Raw genomic sequence first — 18,400 nt, 5'->3', positions numbered from 1 at the left:
TGGACTGGAAACTTTCAAAAAGATATCCTACTCCAGAAGACAAAAAGGAGGCCACATCAAGAAGTAGGAGGGGCGATTACATGATATAAACAACCCCACACCTCCCAGGTGGGAAGCCCACAGACTGGAAAGTAACTGTATCACAGAGACTCACCTACAGGAGTGAGAGTTCTGAGCCCCACATCAAATCCCCAGGCCTAGGGATCAGGCACTGGGAGAAAGAGCCCCTGGAGCATCTGGCATTGAAGGCCAGTGGGGCCTGTGTGCAGGAGCTCCATGGGACTGGGGGAAATGGAGACCCTGTTCTCGAAAGACTCACACAGACTTTCATGTGCACTGGGTCCCAGGGCAAAGCAAAGGCTCCATAGGAATATGGGTCAGACCTGACTGCAGTTCTTGGAGGATCTCCCGGGAAAACAGGGGGTGACTGTGGCTCATTGTGGGGAAGGACATTGGAAGCAAAGCTCTTGGGAATATCCATCAGCGTGTGTTTCTCTGGAGGTGGTCATTTTGGGAAAACCTGACCCCACCCATCAGCGCTGAGAAGCCCCAGGCCAAACAACAATCCAAGTGGGATCACAGCCCACCCATCAGTAAACAGGCTGCCTAAAGAGCCCAGGCACACAGCCACGTCTAATCTCACCCAGGGACAAAGCCCTATCCAGCTGGTGCGCAGCCCTATCCACCAGTGGGCAGGCACCTATCCCTCCCATCAGGAAGCCTAGAGCAAGCCCCTGGACCAACTTCAGCCACAAGGGAGGCAGACACAGAAATAAGAGAAGTTAAAACTGTATTATCTGCAAAAAGGGCACCACACCAAAAACCTATAAAAATGAAAAGACAGACAACTGTAACTCAGATAAGGGAGAAAGAAAAAAACCTCAGAAAAAACAAATTCTTTAAACTTGTGTGAACAACACAAAAGCTACATAGAAGATAGAAATGATGTACAATAGTCAAATATTTATAGATTTATAGGAAATTATCACTTTTACTAGAATCTTTATTTTCTCATATCTGTTTTTTGTCATTCTTTTATGATAACACCAACTGTGCCACTCCCTTCAGTCAAAGAAATCACAAAGGAAATTAGAAAGTCTTTGAGGAGTTCCCGTCGTGGCGCAGTGGTTAACGAATCCAACCAGGAACCATGAGGTTGCGGGTTCCGTCCCTGCCCTTGCTCAGTGGGTTAACGATCCAGCGTTGCCGCGAGCTATGGTGTACATTGCAGACATGGCTCAGATCCCGCGTTGCTGTGACCCTGGCGTAGGCCGGTGGCTACAGTTCCGATTCGACCCCTAGCCTGGGACCCTCCATATGCCGTGGGAGCGGCCCCAAAGAAATAGCAAAAAGACAAAAAAAAAAAAAAAAAAAAAGTCTTTGAAACAAAGTGAAAATTAAAATAGAAAATGTCAAAATATGTGAGATGCAGCTAAATCAGTGCTTAAAGAAAAATGCATAGATTTAAATGCTTATTTTAAACAAAGGGAAATGATCTAATATCAATGACAGAAGCTTTTACCTTAAAAGGCTAAAAAAGGAAGATGATGTTAAACTAAAATTTAGCAAAGGAAAGGGAATGGTAAATATAAAAGTAGATCTGTGAAATACAAAGTTATTGAAAATAAAATATGAAACTGACAAATCTCTATCTAGACTGATTCACACAAAAGTGTGGGAGATATAAACTACTAGATCAGAAATAAAATGGAGGTCAGTAGGAATCCTACAAACATTAAGAGGACAATAATGGAATATTATGAATAATAAAGTTGATGACAAAGGTGAAATCAGTAGATTCTTTGAAAGATACAAATAATCAAAACAGATTCTTAAAGAAATAGAAAAATCTTAATACTTTTATAACAATGAAAGTAATTGAAGTTTTAATCTAAAATGGTCCCACAAAAAGAACTATGGACTTATATATCCACAAGAGTATTATATTGAACATTTAAGAAGAAGTAATGCCAATGCTAAACAAACTCTTTCAGAAAATAGAGAAGGGAATATTCCCCAAGTCATGTAATAAATCCAGCATTAAGTTGGTACAGAAACTAGACACATACATCACAAGAAAAGAAAAATACTGTTTAATATTGCTCGTGATTATAGACTCTAAAACTCTTACCAAAAAAAGATTAGCAAATGAAGTCCAGAATGGCCTTAAAAGAACAATATATTATATCAAGAGGTTTTTTTCCCTCAGGAGACAAGGTTATTTTAAGTTACGAAAATTAACCAATGAAATTTACTGTATTAATTGAATAAAGAAGAAAGGCTATCAGATCATCTCACAAAATGCAGAAAAAGTGTTGGACAGAATTTTCATACCCTTGCATGATAAACCTCAGAAAAGCAAGAAAAAAATGCAACTTCCTAAACCTGGTAGAGGACACAGATAAAGCATAGCTAATATATTTATTAGTAAAAGACAATACTTTCCCCTTAAGATTAGGGCAAGCATTTTGGCTCCCAGTTCTTCCATTCAACATTAAGCTGGAAATCACAGCCAGTGCAACAGAGTAACATAGCAATATAAAAGAAATAACAGTTGGAGAGAGAGAAATAAAAGTCCTTATTTATGAATGACATGATCATGTACTCAGAAAATCTTTAAAAATCTATTAAAAGTCTACCAGAAATAAAATGCGTATTTAGCAGTCACAGGATACAAGGTCAATATACAAAGATCAATTGTACTTCTATGTCATTCACAATGGCATTCGAAAACATTAAATACTTAGGGATGAATTTTGCCAAATAGGTACAAAATCTGTATAATAAAAACATCAATCCTTCTGAGAGAAACTAAAAAGATGTAATTAAATAGAGATATATACTGGGTTCCTAAATCAGAAGACTCAATATCACCAAGATGTCAGCTCTTTCCAAATTGGTATACAAATTCAATGCAACCACAATCAAAATGCCAGTATGATTTTTGGAGAAACAATGCATATTTCATTAAAGTTAAAAACTTGCTCTTTGAAAGACACTATTAGAAACTAAAAGCATACCACAGACTGGAAGAAGACATTTATAAAACATTTATCTGACATAGGACTTGAGTCAAGAATATGTAAATACCACTTAGAATTCAATAAGAAGAAGACATCCATGTATAAAAATGGGTAAGTTTTTAAGACATCCATTAGATGAATCAAGTTGTTTTCAGAGCCTGGTATTAACTGCTTCAGATATTTGATCCTCTAACATTATTTAACATGATTGTTCCCAGTTTACAAGTTCTCATGAATTAGCAGTCTATAAATCACAATGTTAGAAATTGTTCCCACTATCCATATACTTCTAACTACCTTGAAAAAGTTGAGGGAGAAGAGAAGCCTATATCTGCTGTATTAATTGAGAATCTCTCATAGCTGTGATTTTTTTGGTCATTATCTACCATAAGGAATGGTAACTTTAAAAAATATGGTCCAATTTTATGTTCTACATTAAAAAAAAAAACTCATGCTACACAGCAAAGACTAATGATATTTAAAAAGAAAAGCTTTAAGGTACCTTAAATTTAAACGATATCCTTGTCATTAACTAACTCAACTAAAGGAAATTAAACTTGTTCTGTTTGTTTGGTTTTATTTCATGTAATGAGATTGCCTTCCTGCAGAAATTACCATCTGGTATTTATTTTCAAGGTTTTGGCCAAACTTCTTTTGTTTTAGATTTTTTTAAAGATACATTAATTTATTAGCATTGTGCCCATTGGAAACTAAGTCCTATACAGATACTTCATTTTCTATCTTAACACTGTCATTTCCACCACTAGAGAGTGAGTTCTATTCAGGAAAAATTCATCTATGTTACCAAGCCAACAATCTAGAAGATATTTAGCCAATGAATTGAATGAATGAATGAATGAATAAGTAGATAAATAAAGGAATGGATGAATGAATGAACCATTTAGAACAGGCAATTCTTTATAATATATATATATATAGGCCCACAGAACAAAACACTCATGTAATGTAGTATCGTGGAAAAAGTGTGTTCCAGCCAAAAAATTTTTACCATTTACGTAAATGTAATGGCTATTAATGACCAAAAACTCCATTAGCCGAAGTCTTTGCTGTATGCCCCTCTCTTTCTATAGTTACTAATATTTGCTCTATAAATTAGTGTATTGATTTTAAAACCCACTGCCTAATTTCTATAGACACTAAATATTGAATAGATTAAAGTGGTACACATCAAAAAGTTTATCTCTAGATAATAGTCCAGAATTAACCAATTGGTTAATTGGTTAACCAATTGGTTAATTCTTTTATTTAAAAGAACAACAAATTTGGAGCAGAACTTTTCTTCTAAACTTGCTGGGTTATAGATCAAAAATAAGTCTCAGAGTTCCCATCGTGACTCAGTGGTTAACAAATCCGACTAGGAACCATGAGGTTGAGGATTTGATCCCTGGCCTTGTTCAGTGGGTTAAGGATCTGGCATCACCGTGAGCTGTGGTGTGGGTCGCAGACATGGTTTGGATCCCACGTTGCTGTGGCTCTGGTGTAGGCTGGCAACTGCAGCTCCATTTGGACCCCTAGCCTGGGAGTCTCCATGTGCTGCAGGTGCGGCCATAGGAAAGACAAAAAAAAAAAAAAAAAAAAAAAAAAAAAAGTCTCAAAGGACCAGAAGAACCCTCCAAGATAGATAATACTCTTCAAAGCTGCTAAACAGGTGATCCATCACATCTCCCTCTCCCACCTCATTAATCTTTTAACTGCCCCCTTTATATCTTTGTTTCTCAAGGTATAGATTAGAGGGTTGAGGCTAGGTGTGACAACAGTATAAAAGAGGGCAATGAACTTTCCTTGATCTTGAGAACCTCTTGTTGGGGGCTGGAGATATATGCACATGACTGGAATGAAAAACAGGGATACAACCAGAAGATGGGCTCCACATGACCCAAAGACTTTCTGAAGTCCAGCTGTTGACTGCATCCTCAGCACAGCCTAGGCAATCGCACCATAGGAGCTGAGAATGAGAATAAGTGGTATGATCACAAAAATGGAGCTCATGACCATGAGGGTCAGCTCATTAGCACGGGTATCAACACAAGACAGTCGCAGCAGTGCTGGAACTTCACAGAAGAAATGATCCACCTGACGATGTCCACACAGGGGTACCCAGGAGGTAAATGAGGAGTGAAGTGCTGAGGTGGTAAAGCCACTTACCCAAGAAGCCACAGCCAACAGATGGCAGAAACGAGGGTGCATGAGGACAGTGTAATGCAAGGGTCTACATACAGCTGCATAACGGTCATAGGACATCACCACCAGTAGCACACGCTCAGCAGTTCCCAATGCAAGAACAAAATAGAGTTGAATCATGCACCCAACATAAGAAATGTTTTTCTCTGGGCCCAAGAGGTTGACCAGCAACTGGGGGATGGAGCTGGTGGTATAGCAGAGATCCAGAAAAGACAGGTTTGAGAGGAAGAAGTACATGGGAGTGTGGAGATGGGAGTCCAAGTATGACAAGATAATGATGAACAAGTTGCTTATCAATGTCATCAAGTAGAACATCAAAATAACTACAAAGAGAATTAACTCAAGGTGAGGCCAATTAGAAAAACCCAGTAGAATAAAGTAATCTTGAGAACTTGCATTTTTTTCCTTCATCATTCATTTTTTTCCAATACCTGAGGAAAGAAGCACATAAACTGAAGGATGCCCCACTCATTGTCAAACCCCTGAAAACTGATTGGGGAAAAAATCTATGCCATTTCCAAATACTGCAATATGACAGTAGGATTTTTATGGTTTTGTTTTGAAGTTTCATTCAGACATTTGCCCTGTTGTAGATACAATCAATAACTTCTCAAGCTAATGAGTTCCTTTGTGCATCCATAAGTTAGCATTTGGATAAATGATTAAAGATATCCCATATCTTTTCATTTAAAAAAAACCCTTTCTTTACAAAAAGAAATCTTTATCCTCCTTTCCGTAATGTTCAGATTATTTCCAATTTTGTGATTACACAGAAAGAAATATCTCCAGTTTTAATCATCTTACATAAAGCTGAGAGAATTTACCATGAGATGAAAAACAATTCAGTAGTAACTTTAAAATGTCGATGTTGAATGAAAAAGTCAATTTCAGTTGAATATGTTTATAGAAAGGATGAAATATTCTTATTTATTTATGTTGTCAGCTTATTCTCAGACAAAAATAACATGAAAATACAAGTATAAAGACACATGCATGCACACACCAACTTATTAATATTCACAATAATGAGCTAAGATGAATCTCATTGCATGAGTATCAACACATGATAATCACAGCAGTGCTGAAACTTCACAGAAGTGGTCCACTGGACAATGTCCACACAATGGCACCCAGAAGGTAAAGGAGGAATGAAGTGCTGAGGTGGTAAAGCCACATACTCAAGTGGCCTTTATGGAAACAAAGAAACAAAAACGACTGATAGTCTTAATTAATTAACTGAGAAGTGAAATAGATTGGAGAATTCAGTGATAAAATGCTTCCAAACATAAATGAGAAGACAACTTTTTTTGGAAGACAAAAAAAAAAGGGACAGTCAAAGAAAAGGTTTAGGAAGGAGCAAGAAAGGGAAAGTGTTTGGATCAGGAAAGAGAGGAGGAACTCTGATTGTGGTACTTGAAAGTGCATATATCACAAGGTTGTGAGATCTGGAAAATAAGGCTAAAAGGTAGTTTCCACAAAATTTCTTAGAAGAAGAGCTAAGAAATTAAATTCTAAGCCATAATTTACAATTACATCATATGTCTTTAGGTCTACGATTTGAAATGAGAGAATCTGAATAGAAAATCCACTAATTTTTAACAGACAAAGACATGGGAGTTCCCTGTTGTGGCTCAGTGGAAAAGAACCCAGCTAGTATCCATAAGGAGCAGGATTTTATCCCTGGCCCTGCTCAGTGGGTTAAGGATGTGGCATTGCTGTGAGCTGTGGTGTAGGTCACAGATGCGGCTCAGATCTGGGGTTGTTGTGGCTATGACGTAGGTCAGCAGCTGTAGCTCTGATTTGACCCCTAGCCTGGGAACTTCCACACACCATGGTGTGGCCCTAAAAAGCAAAAAAAATAAAAAATAAAAAAAAATAAGGGACAATGACATGAATATCACATAAAATCCAAATACAAGGTCATCTTGTGGTGGTTCTTTTGTAAAAAAAAATAATAATAATAATAAAGTTAAGAAATTCAAATGTTTACTAATAGTTTGATTTTCAGTTGCTTATTTTCTCTGTGCATTATCCATCTTTCATAGAAAAAATAAACACTTTTATTATATAGTTATTGCTGCAAGTCACAGTAATCCACCATTTAAATATTCCCAAACAGCTTTGCCCTGCCACTTCTGCTCCTCTCACATTCTCTAATTGAATAGGACAAAAGACAAATTCAACCCAAACAGATTCACCTCCAATCTTTTGAGGGACTTTTTTTACTGGCTTAAAAAAACCAGAGGTGTCTGATTGGTTGAGTTACAAGCTGGAGACCCAGGAACATTGAAGTTGGCTAAGACTGATTTAGGCAGGCATAGAGGTATCTATATACCATTTGATGTTATTGGTATTGTCAATGACTATCAGCTTTTCAAGGTATGACAGAAAAATTCTAATGGATTTTTTAAATTCTCCTAGAATAAGGATTAATACATCATAAGATATCTGAATTCAAATGCTATGGGTACTTTTTCTGATGCAGACATAGTTTTCCTCCCTTATAAAGCTGCCTTAATTTCATATTATATTAATTAAAAGAAAGTAGCAGCTTTGTGGTACTTTCATTACCTGTCTTTCAGAATTTTTCTAAAAGTAAAAAGGGATAAGAGGTAAGGGACAGAAAAAATACAGAATTCAGGAAGATAAAACTTCAAAGGTTTGTGGTTTGATTTTCTTCTTAGTGGAAAAGAGGTAAATGAAGACCCTATCAAAGGTAGACTTTATAAACCATGGAATAAAATATTTTCTTTCTTCCATTAAGTCATTACTGGGAAAGCAGATGGCTTGGCACTTTCTTCTCACCCCCATTGTTACTAATAGACATTTTTCTAAGTCTTGTCCTATTCGTTCCTTTATAGTAAACCTGGTTTAGTGCTCCATCAACTTCTTTCAATACTGACCTCCCTGTGTTTGTCCACCTTCTCTATCATTCTCTTCCTGTCTATGCCCTCATCATGTATAAACTAATATGAAGCTCTCTGGTTGTCATGTGACCTAAGAACATTAACCTAATTGCCCTCATAGTCCATCTTTGCTAATGTACATAATCTAACTATCGAAAGTAGTCTGAAAATAATTATGATTACCATTGCCACAGAAGAGAGAGCCTAGGTTTATCCAAAAGATTTCCTTTTAGCAGAACATGGGAACTCTTTAGGGCATTTAAGGTATCAGGGGATGCACCCCTTACTCCAGAGCAAATGGGGCTTTTACAGGAACAAAAAGAGTAATATGACTTTCTTTTCTTGACTGGGGCCATTGGGAGGATAAATCCCAGGGTTGCAGTTAATGCCCTTCAAGGAGCTTTCCTGGTTAAATTGGTGTCATAGTCACAAGGAAAAACTCTTCACAGAAATGCATTCAGCATAATCATGAACTCATTCTAAAATGACAATAAATTTTTCACCAACAAACAAAACACTAGCAAGTTGAATCCAACAATACATTATGTTGGATTCACATACACTATGGTCAAGTAGAATTTATCTCAGGGATGCAAGGATTTTTATATATCTATAAATCAATCAGTGTGATATATACCATATAAAAAAATTGAAAAAAAACATATGATCATCTCAATAGATGCAGAAAAACTTCTGATAAAACTCAACATCCATTTATGATTTAAAAAAAAACTCTCTATAAAAGAGGACATAGAGGGAACATACCTCAACATAATAAAGCCCATATATAACAAACCCACAGCTAAAATCATACTTGATGATGAAAAACATGAAAGCATTTCCTCTAAGATCAGAAACCAAATAAGGATGTCCACTCTTGCCACTTTTATTCAATATAGTTTTGGAAGTTCTAGCCACAGCAATCAGAAAAGAAAAAGAAATAAGAGGAATCCAAACCATAAAGGAAGAAGTAAAGCAGTCACTATTTGCAGATGACATGATATCATGTATAGAAAATCCTAAAGATACCACAAGAAAACTACTTGAGCTCATTGATGAATTTAGCAAAGTTATAGGAAACAAAATTAATACACATAAATCCCTTACATTTCTATAAACTAACAATGAAAGAGCAGAAAGAGAAATTAAGGAAACAATCTCACTTACCATCACATCGAAAAGAATAAAATACCTAGGAACAAACCACCTGAAGAGGAAAAAGACCTGTACTTGGAAAACTACAAGACAATAATGAAAGAAACTGAAGACAAAACAAATAGATGGAAAGATATAACAGGTTCTTGGATTAGAAGAAAAAATATTATTAAAATGACCATACTACCCAAAGCAATCAAAAGATTCAATGAAATCTCTATTCGAAATATCAGTGACATTTTCACAGAACCAGAACAAATAATTTTAAAATCTGTATGGGGAGTTCCCATTGAATCTGACTAGGAACCATGAGGTTGCAGGTTCGATCCCTGGCCTCATTTAGTAGGTTAAGGATCTGGTGTTGCCGTGAGCTGTGGTGTAGGTCACAGATGCGGCTCAGATCCCGTTTTGCTGTGGCTCTGGTGTAGGCCAGCAGCAACAGCTCCGATCAGACCCCTAGCCTGGGAACCTCCATATGCTATGAGTGTGGCCCTAAAAGGACAAAAGACTAAAAATAAATTAATTAATTTTAAAAATAATGATTAAAAAAATGAAATCTGTATGGAAACACGAAAGACTCTGAATAGCCAAAACACTCTTGAGAAAAAAAGAAGACAGCTGGGGGAATCATCGTCGCTGATTTCAGACTACACTACAAAGCTACAGTAATCAAAACAGTACAGTACTGGCACAAAAACAGACACATGGATCCATGGAACAGGAGACCCCAGAAATAAACCCACACACTATGGTCAATTCATCCACAACAGAGGAGACAAGAACATACAATGGAGAAAAGACAGTTTCTTCAGAAAGTGGTGCTAAGAATACTGAAGAGCTATGTGTAAAAGAAGGAAATTAGGACATTCTGAGGAGTTCCTGCCCTGGCACAGTGGGTTAAGGATCCAGTGTTGCCACAGCTGTGATATAGATGGCAGCCGTGCCCTAGCACAGGAATTTCCACAGGCTATGGGTGTGGCAAAAAAAATTCTCTAACACCATATACAAAAATAAACTCATAATGGATAAAAGACCTAAATGTAAGACCAGATACTAAAAAATTCCTAAAGGAAAACTTGGGCAGAACACTCTTTGACAAAATCACAATAATATCTTTTTGGATTCATAAAAGCAGATGAATGTGATTCAGTGTGATAGTACTAGGAGGTAAGCCTTCAGGAGGTGACTAGGTCACAAGGACAGAGCTCTCAAGAATGGAAATAGTGCTCTTCTAAAAGACTCCACAGAGCTCGCTTGCCCCTTCTGCCCAGAGAGGACACAACAATAAGACTGCATCTATAAACTAGGAAAGTAGACCATCACCAGACACCAAATCTGCCAGCATCTTGATCTTGGCTTTCCCAGCTTCTAAAATTATAAGAAATAATTGTTGGGAGTTTCCCAAGTCATGGCACAGCAGAAATGAATCCGATTAGGAACCATGAGGTTGTGGGTTCGATTCCTGGCCTCACTCAGTGGGTTAAGGATCCAGCATTGACGTGAGCTTTAGATTGCAGATGAGGCTCAGATCTGGCTTTGCTGTGGCTGTGACATAGGCCAGCAGCTGTAGCTCCAATTAGACCCCTAGCCTGGGAACCTCCATATGCCACAGGTGTGGCCCTTAAAAGACAAAAGACAAAATAATAATAATAATAATAATAATAATTGTTGGTTTAAGTCCCCAATCACAATATTTTTGTTATAGCAGCCCAAAGAGACTAAGACAATACATTTTTAAAAAGCAAAATGTATAGTAAGGGCTATTAAAGAAAAAATATGAAAACATGATAGAGAAGACTGGGGTGGAGAGGATCTTAGTTTAGATTAGAAAATCAAGGAAGCTCTCATTGAATAGATGATAGCTGAGAAACAAAGTGAAAATAAAGAACACAACTTGGGACAATGTTACTGGTAAGTGGGACAGTGCAAAAACCTTTTAAATGCTTGCATTCCTAGAGAGACACAGGGGTGAAGAGAATGGAAGAAGTTTGGTCGGATAAAAGGGGCTAGGTCATGATAAGGAGTCTGAATCTTATTCTAAGTGTGTAAAGATTCTTAAAAGATTTCAAAAAAGTAAGTGGAAAAAAATAAAAATTTTAAGAACACTTAGCTGCCAAATGGAGGGATTGAAAAGGAATAAAGTTAGAGGAGGGAAACAAGTTTGGAGGCCATTGGATGATGTCGGGGGTAGAGAGTGGCTCATTGTTGGCAGTAGCCATAAATAAGGAGAGAAGAGGTAAACCTTGAAATAGGTAAAATTTTCAAGGTGAGGGCAAGGGAGTAATTAAGGATGGCCTTAGGTTTCTGGCCAGTAATAGGTAGATATTTCTCCCATTTACTATGCTTAGGAAGAATGAAGAGAGAGCAGATTTGGCACAATGGGAATCGAGAGTTTTATTTTCTCCATGTTTAGATTCATATTTTTGCTAAACATCCAAAAATGAATGAAGTTTGGCAGTTGGAACTACCAGTTTGATGCTCAATGGAGAAGACTGGAAATACAAATTTGAAAGCCATCAAAATGTAGGTAGCATTTAAAGCCTTGTAACTATATGATAGTGTCCAATGGGGCAGCATAAACAGAGAATACTAGAATCCCTGGTGAGGGCATAGGAGTCTCAGACTCTATATTTCTAAAATTTCCAAATATTCCAGTTATTGTGAAATGCAGCCAAACAATGAGGTGCTGCTAATAATTCGCTGTAAATGTCTCCTAAAGGTAAAGGACTAAAGCAAGCAAGAAAAAAAAAGGTAAATAAAAAGGAAATAGAAGAACACCTCTTGATTTAGTCAAAGGGTTCAAAAAGACATTATATTGTATGTCTAGGGCAAAAGCACCTGCTTCACAATCTGAATTTACCCATCCCTGGAAAAACACTGGGAAATTTTCCAAAAATTAAAGAATCTAGATGATTGCTCTGTAATTTTTCCAGAGGAGCCAACCCATGGAATATACCTATAGAATAAGGATCAAGGGACTAGGGAATCACAGTGCAGCAATGTAATTAAAGCAAATATACATATACGAAAATTTATATACATTTTTGTTTTTTAATTTCTTAAACAAAAACTGAATATTTTTCACAATTGGACTTAAATTATAAAATTCAATTCCAACTTTAAAGAAATTTTTAAAAAGAAAAAAGAAAGCTATAGAAAACTAAAGGCAAATAGAAAAAAATACAAGAATGAAATTGAGATCTTTAAATCAAAGTGGATATTGTCAAGTTTCCATATGTTTAGAATTTTGCTAGACCAAAAAATGTGTCATTGATTTATTTTAAGTTTCTTACTATCTTTATAAATAAATAAATAATATTTACACTATACGTATACAGTTCTAAAAGTAGTGGTTGAAAAAGGGAAAATGTTGGAGTTCCTGGTGACTCAACGGGTTATGGATCGGGCATTGTCACTGCTGTGGCTCTAATTACTGCTATGGCACAGGTTCAGTCCCTGGCCTGGGAACTTCCACATGCCAAGTGTGCTGCCAAAAAAAAAAAAAAAAAAAGGAGAGGTGTTTACCATATATCTTGTCAAATACCAGTATCAGCTCTACCAAAAGTGATAAAAATGATTATTTTTACAGCATACACACCTCTTGAATTGATTGAAATAGTAATAGCTAACACTTGTTTGAATGCTTACTATGTGTTAACCAGTATTATACTGTTTTATGTATATTAAATTTATTTAATCCTCATACTAACTGCTTAAAGTATGCATTATTATCCCTCTCTTATAGATAAGAAATCTGATGCTCCAAAAAGTTAAATAATTTTCCCAAGTTCACACGGCTGATAACTAAAACCACAGGATTTCAGTTCAGAAAGTCTGGCTCCATCTACTTTACACCACACTACGTTTCAAATATAGAATACAAAAATTATTACCATACTGAAGCAGATAGTTAAAATTGTTTTATGACTCAGAGATGAGACTTGCAATATTTAAACATGTACATATCATAAGGCAATCAATTTGTGCTTCTGTATTTTATTAATTATTGGTGGAATGTAATTTTAACTCAAGGGAGTCTTGTGACCATAAGCCAACTCATAAAACTCTTTTGAGTACTACTCACTCTAGAACTGGGGGGTTTAAACACTGACCTCTACGACACAAACAGAATTAGTTGTTACAGATACTGAAGTGTTTGAATTACTAATCACAGTCATCAAGACAAAGCCACATTAGGACTGTATAAAAGTCTAAATCTTATGATCCTCAACTTATTATTTAGGGATTTGCAGATTGAATATCTTTCATAAAATTACTATTCAACCTCAGGCATCAGATATCTTTTTTATACGCTCCAGTAACTTTTTTAATGATACGCTACAGCAACTTTTTTCCAAATCAATATGTACTATTAATGGTAGGATTATTTTATAGAAATAACACATACTATAATTTGAGTATTGGAAATGCACACTCTAACAGAAAAGTTTATTTGTAACATATTCACTACTAGAGAAAAATGTCTAAAAGACATTTTCCTCATTCCCTATCTTATGCTTTTCTGTCAGTGAATAACTTTTGCATCTATTAAATTTCTCTTAGTGAAATATCAGAATATCTTCTAATTCTCCAGCTGTTTCATTTACAGGCTTTTTTTCTGTGGCACTCTACTGAAATCAATGGGATGTAGTCTGGATGGCTTTGAAACCTTTCTTGAGGTCTGGGTTTTGTTTTATTCTTATTTTGAATTAATGGTTGCTTTTTAATATTTCACTGGGACCAAGACTATTTGCAAGCTGATTTAAAGTCAGAACAAGTAGTAAGAATTTCTGACACGTTTCCTCCCCTTCCTCGAAGTCACATGTTCAAGAAGGAGGAGTCCTGTCGAGAATCTATATTTTAACACACATCAGGAAAAAAACAGAACTCGCAGTGGCGCTGCAGGAAAAAAAAAGGAGAAAGCTGCAGCCCCGGAGAGCAAATGCTTAACCAGGATCTGGTTTCCACAGAGTGGGCTCCACACGGGTCAAAAAGTACAACATCAGGGAAACGCTCTCTGGATCACAGTAATGTTACTCTTTAATATCTCTTGGAAAATAGTGTGTCTAAGTTGGTAAAACAATTTGTGGGACGTAAAAGAAAGAGAATTTGGAACTACAAAGACTAAGGATCCTGCTGACTTTCAGGACGTTTAGAACAAATAAATATTGTAAACCTCTGAAGAGAAATTCTCTTTATCTCCATTATGGAGGAAAAATTAAATTTATTCTCTTGGAGTTCCCGTCGTGGCTCAGTGGTTAACGAATCCGACTAGGAACCATGAGGTTGCGGGTTCGGTCCCTGCCCTTGCTCAGTGGGTTAAGGATCCGGCGTTGCCGTGAACTGTGGTGTAGGTCGCAGAAGCGGCTCAGATCCCGCGTTGCTGTGGCTCTGGCGTAGGCCAGTGGCTACAGCTCCGATTCGACCCCTAGCCTGGGAACCTCCATATGCCATGGGAGCGGCCCAAGAAAATGGCAAAAAGACAAAAAAAAAAATTTATTCTCTATTGTAAGTAGAGGGCATGATGCTATTACTTTTTTGAGGTATCGCTGGTGTACAATATTACATGTTTCACGTATATGGCATAGTGATTTACAATTTTAAAAGTTATAATCCTAATGTTATTTATTGATTTGTGATTTCAGACATTTTGATTCAGCATTTTTTTTCCTTTTTTTCTTTTTATTTCTCCTTTTTTTTTTCTTTTTCTTTCTCTAGTGAAATTTCAGAGAAATCATCTGGATTTGTTTTTTTTTTGGCTGCACCTGAGGTATATGGAAGTTCCCAGGCTAGGGGTCAAATCAGAATTGCAGTCTACATCACAACCACAGCAATGCGAGATCCAAGCCACATCTGTGACCCATGCCACAGCCTGCAGCAATGCCAGATTCTTCCTTAACCCACTGAGCAAGACCAGGGATCAAACCCACATCCTCATGGATATCAGTCAGATTTTTAACAAGCTGAGCCACAACGGGAACTCCTTGATTCAGCATTTTTAAAAAGAGAGAAATGTAGATTAAATTGAAAATGAAGGCTTGAAATGTAATATTTTATTCATGAAGACTGAAGAGCTAGAAAGGATTCACATTTTTGATCCATTTCTAAATCTCACAATGAGCATGAAAAATTACGGGGAGATTTCCTATGGGAGATTTTTAATAGATGGGTATTTTCCCTTCCCAAATTAATCTTTCGAGGCTACAAGAATAATTGAAATAGTTAAGAAATTAATTGTATGGTATTGTCTTTAATTTTAAAAGAATTTTCATTTTTGCATTCATATAATTTTAACTGAAGTTCTGTCTTATTCAGAGGTTACATAAAACATATGCCTATCAAAATAAGTAATCATTAATTATTAATTCACCCCCTGCTCAGACAATACATAATTCTAATGGTGTATAAAAGCTTGTAATACATTTCAGAAAGTTAATTTTTTCTTACTATCCAACTTGGTCAATGGCAGAACCTAGACTCAAATAATTCTTGGGAAGCTAATTCTGAGGAAATCACCAAATGACTCTCTCAATACAACTGTCTCAGCCATACCACTTAGTCTTATAAATGTGTCCACTTATGAATCATGGCCATAGTTTGAAGCAATTTCTTCATAATATTCAGGAAATATATTGAAATAGTATAACAAACAGTAAGCACAATTTTGGTACCATACAGAGAGAAAGTGTCACCAGTTTGATATTTAAATTTAATTTTCATTCATATATTTTTCTCTAAGTTTTCTATCTTTTTATTCAACTTTATTTGTAGAGCTGTTTCAGGTTTACAACAAAATTGAGAGAAAGGTACAGATATTTCCCATTTATGCCCTCCCCATACACATGTACAGTCTTCCTCATCATCAATAACACTCACCAGAATGATACTTTTTTGGATTAGCATAGTGATGGAGGACATATTTTTAAGTGAGAGGATGGTTAACAAATATGTTTGAATTCAAATGTACCAGTTTGGGTGATAAACTAGGTACTGAGTTGAGAAAGATAAAGGTACCAAGGAATCATGCCAGATCTACTACATAATATATCAGAAAGTCAAAGGTGTAAATCAAATTGGTAAATAACTAATGGAAAAGAGGACTAATCCTTCATTCCAACAAAAGCCAAATAATTAGATGTAATAAGTGAATTCACTAACTCAGTTAAAGAATAATATTCCCACATCAAGTAGCTGAGTTTTATGGATAATCACACAATCACACTATTTTAGAAAAAGTTCTAGTCCAAACTTCCAGACTGACATATGAGAAAATTCAGACCCTAAGTTTAAGAGCTAGGTCTGAATTTAAGAGGTAAGGTCATCTAGATAAAAATATAATATTAAATTTATTACTTTATAAGAACCTACAAATACCAGACTTACTTGGCCATAATTTTTACTTGTACCATTAATTTTTTCAATTATTCATATAAATTCTCTACCTTGTTTACTTCTGTATCTCATCAAATTTTTACTCTATGTTGACACATTCCTTCTCCTTCTTCTCCTCCTCCTCCTCTTCCTCCACCTACTCTTCCTCCTACCCTCTCCTCCCTCTCCTTCTCCAACCCCAAAATCAGTTTAGGATTTGGGCACTGAAGGACTATGGGCCAAAGAAACTCTACTTCTCTGCATGATTTCATTCTGCTGGGCTTCTCTGACCATCCCAAACTGGAGATGGCCCTGTCAGGAGTTGTCGCCACCTTCTACTTGATCACACTGGTCGGTAACACAGCCATCATTCTTGCGTCTCTCCTGGACTCCCACCTCCACACACCAATGTACTTCTTCCTCCGGAATTTATCTTTCCTAGACCTATGTTTCACAACCAGCATCGTCCCTCAGATGCTGGTTAACTTGTGGGGGCCTCATAAGACCATCAGCTATGGGGGCTGTGTCATTCAGCTCTATGTTTATATGTGGTTGGGCTCCATCGAGTGCCTTCTCCTAGCTGTTATGTCCTACGATCGTTTCACAGCTATTTGTAAGCCCCTCCATTATTTGGTAATCATGAACCCACATTTATGTCTCAAGATGATTATCATGGTCTGGAGCATTAGTTTGGCCTGTTCCATTGTACTATGTACACTCACTCTGAATCTGCCTAGATGTGGAAACAACCTTCTGGATCATTTCTTGTGTGAGTTGCCAGCTATGCTCAAGATAGCTTGTATAGACACCACAGCAGTTGAATTGTCTGTTTTTGCTTTAGGCATTGCCATTGTCCTTACACCACTCATCCTTATTCTTATATCCTATGGCTACATTGCCAAAGCTGTGCTGAGAATGAAGTCAAGGGCAGGCCAGCGGAAAGCAATCAATACCTGTGGATCTCATCTCACCGTGGTGTCTATCTTCTACGGAGCTATTATCTACATGTACCTGCAACCAGGTAACAATGCCTCCAGAGGTCAGGGTAAGTTTCTCACCCTCTTTTACACCATCATCACACCAAGTCTCAACCCTCTCATTTACACTTTAAGGAATAAAGACATGAAGGAGGCACTGAAGAAGCTGATGAGAGTTGATCACAAATCTACTAAATCAAAAAGGACCTGGAAGTCATAGAAAAAATTAATGTGATGGAGGCAATAATAAGGTTATCTAACTTTCGTTTTTACTGAGGCAAGTAATCCCTAGATCACAGAGATCGATTTATGTAATAATTCTTGTATGCAAACACTTTGTGGATGCAAACACTTTGTGGATGCAAACAATATAACCACCCTACCTTTTCTGGCGTCTAATCATGACATCAATATCATTATCTTGAGTAATGGCTCTAAGTTACTTAAGCCTATTTACCTCTTTATCATGATACAAAGGAGTGAGAAGGCACAAATTAAAGGATTTTAAAGGTGACAAAAAAGGCTTACTCATTTCTCATTCATTCATGAAAGATTTATTTCATCATTGTCTCAATCCCAATGGAAAGAAAATATGACAAGTTGGAGGTGAGTTAGGCTTTTGACATAAATCTACATGGAATTTACATAAATTTTGAGGGATTGTACTAATACGTGTATGTAGTGGAATTTCATAAAATAAATATTTTCATTGTCCTATATCATGGTATAATGTTTATATTTTTATGGGAAAATGTGATGATGAATA

The 18,400-nt window shown here is 36.5% G+C and overlaps 1 protein-coding gene and 1 pseudogene across 1 annotated transcript; one reads left to right on the top strand and one right to left on the bottom strand.

The window, feature by feature from the left end:
- Positions 1-4,700: 4,700 nt before the first annotated feature.
- LOC146401391 (olfactory receptor 2J3-like) lies at positions 4,701-5,718 on the bottom strand (annotated as a pseudogene).
- An 11,173-nt stretch (positions 5,719-16,891) lies between these two features.
- Positions 16,892-17,854, top strand: LOC110259016 (olfactory receptor 2W1-like). The gene has a single exon (XM_084970364.1). It carries the CDS (start codon positions 16,892-16,894, stop codon positions 17,852-17,854), a length of 963 nt encoding a protein of 320 aa, XP_084826490.1.
- The last annotated feature ends 546 nt before the right edge of the window (positions 17,855-18,400 follow it).

The sequence above is a fragment of the Sus scrofa genome, chromosome 7 (assembly GCF_054392235.1).
Source record: "Sus scrofa isolate SSC_HxYL_T2T_F1_AM1 chromosome 7, Sscrofa_HxYL_maternal_Yorkshire_Landrace_v2.0, whole genome shotgun sequence".
NCBI classification, from domain to species: domain Eukaryota; kingdom Metazoa; phylum Chordata; class Mammalia; order Artiodactyla; family Suidae; genus Sus; species Sus scrofa.
Note: the sequence above shows the minus strand (reverse complement) of the source record. Positions and strands in the feature narration are given on the sequence as shown.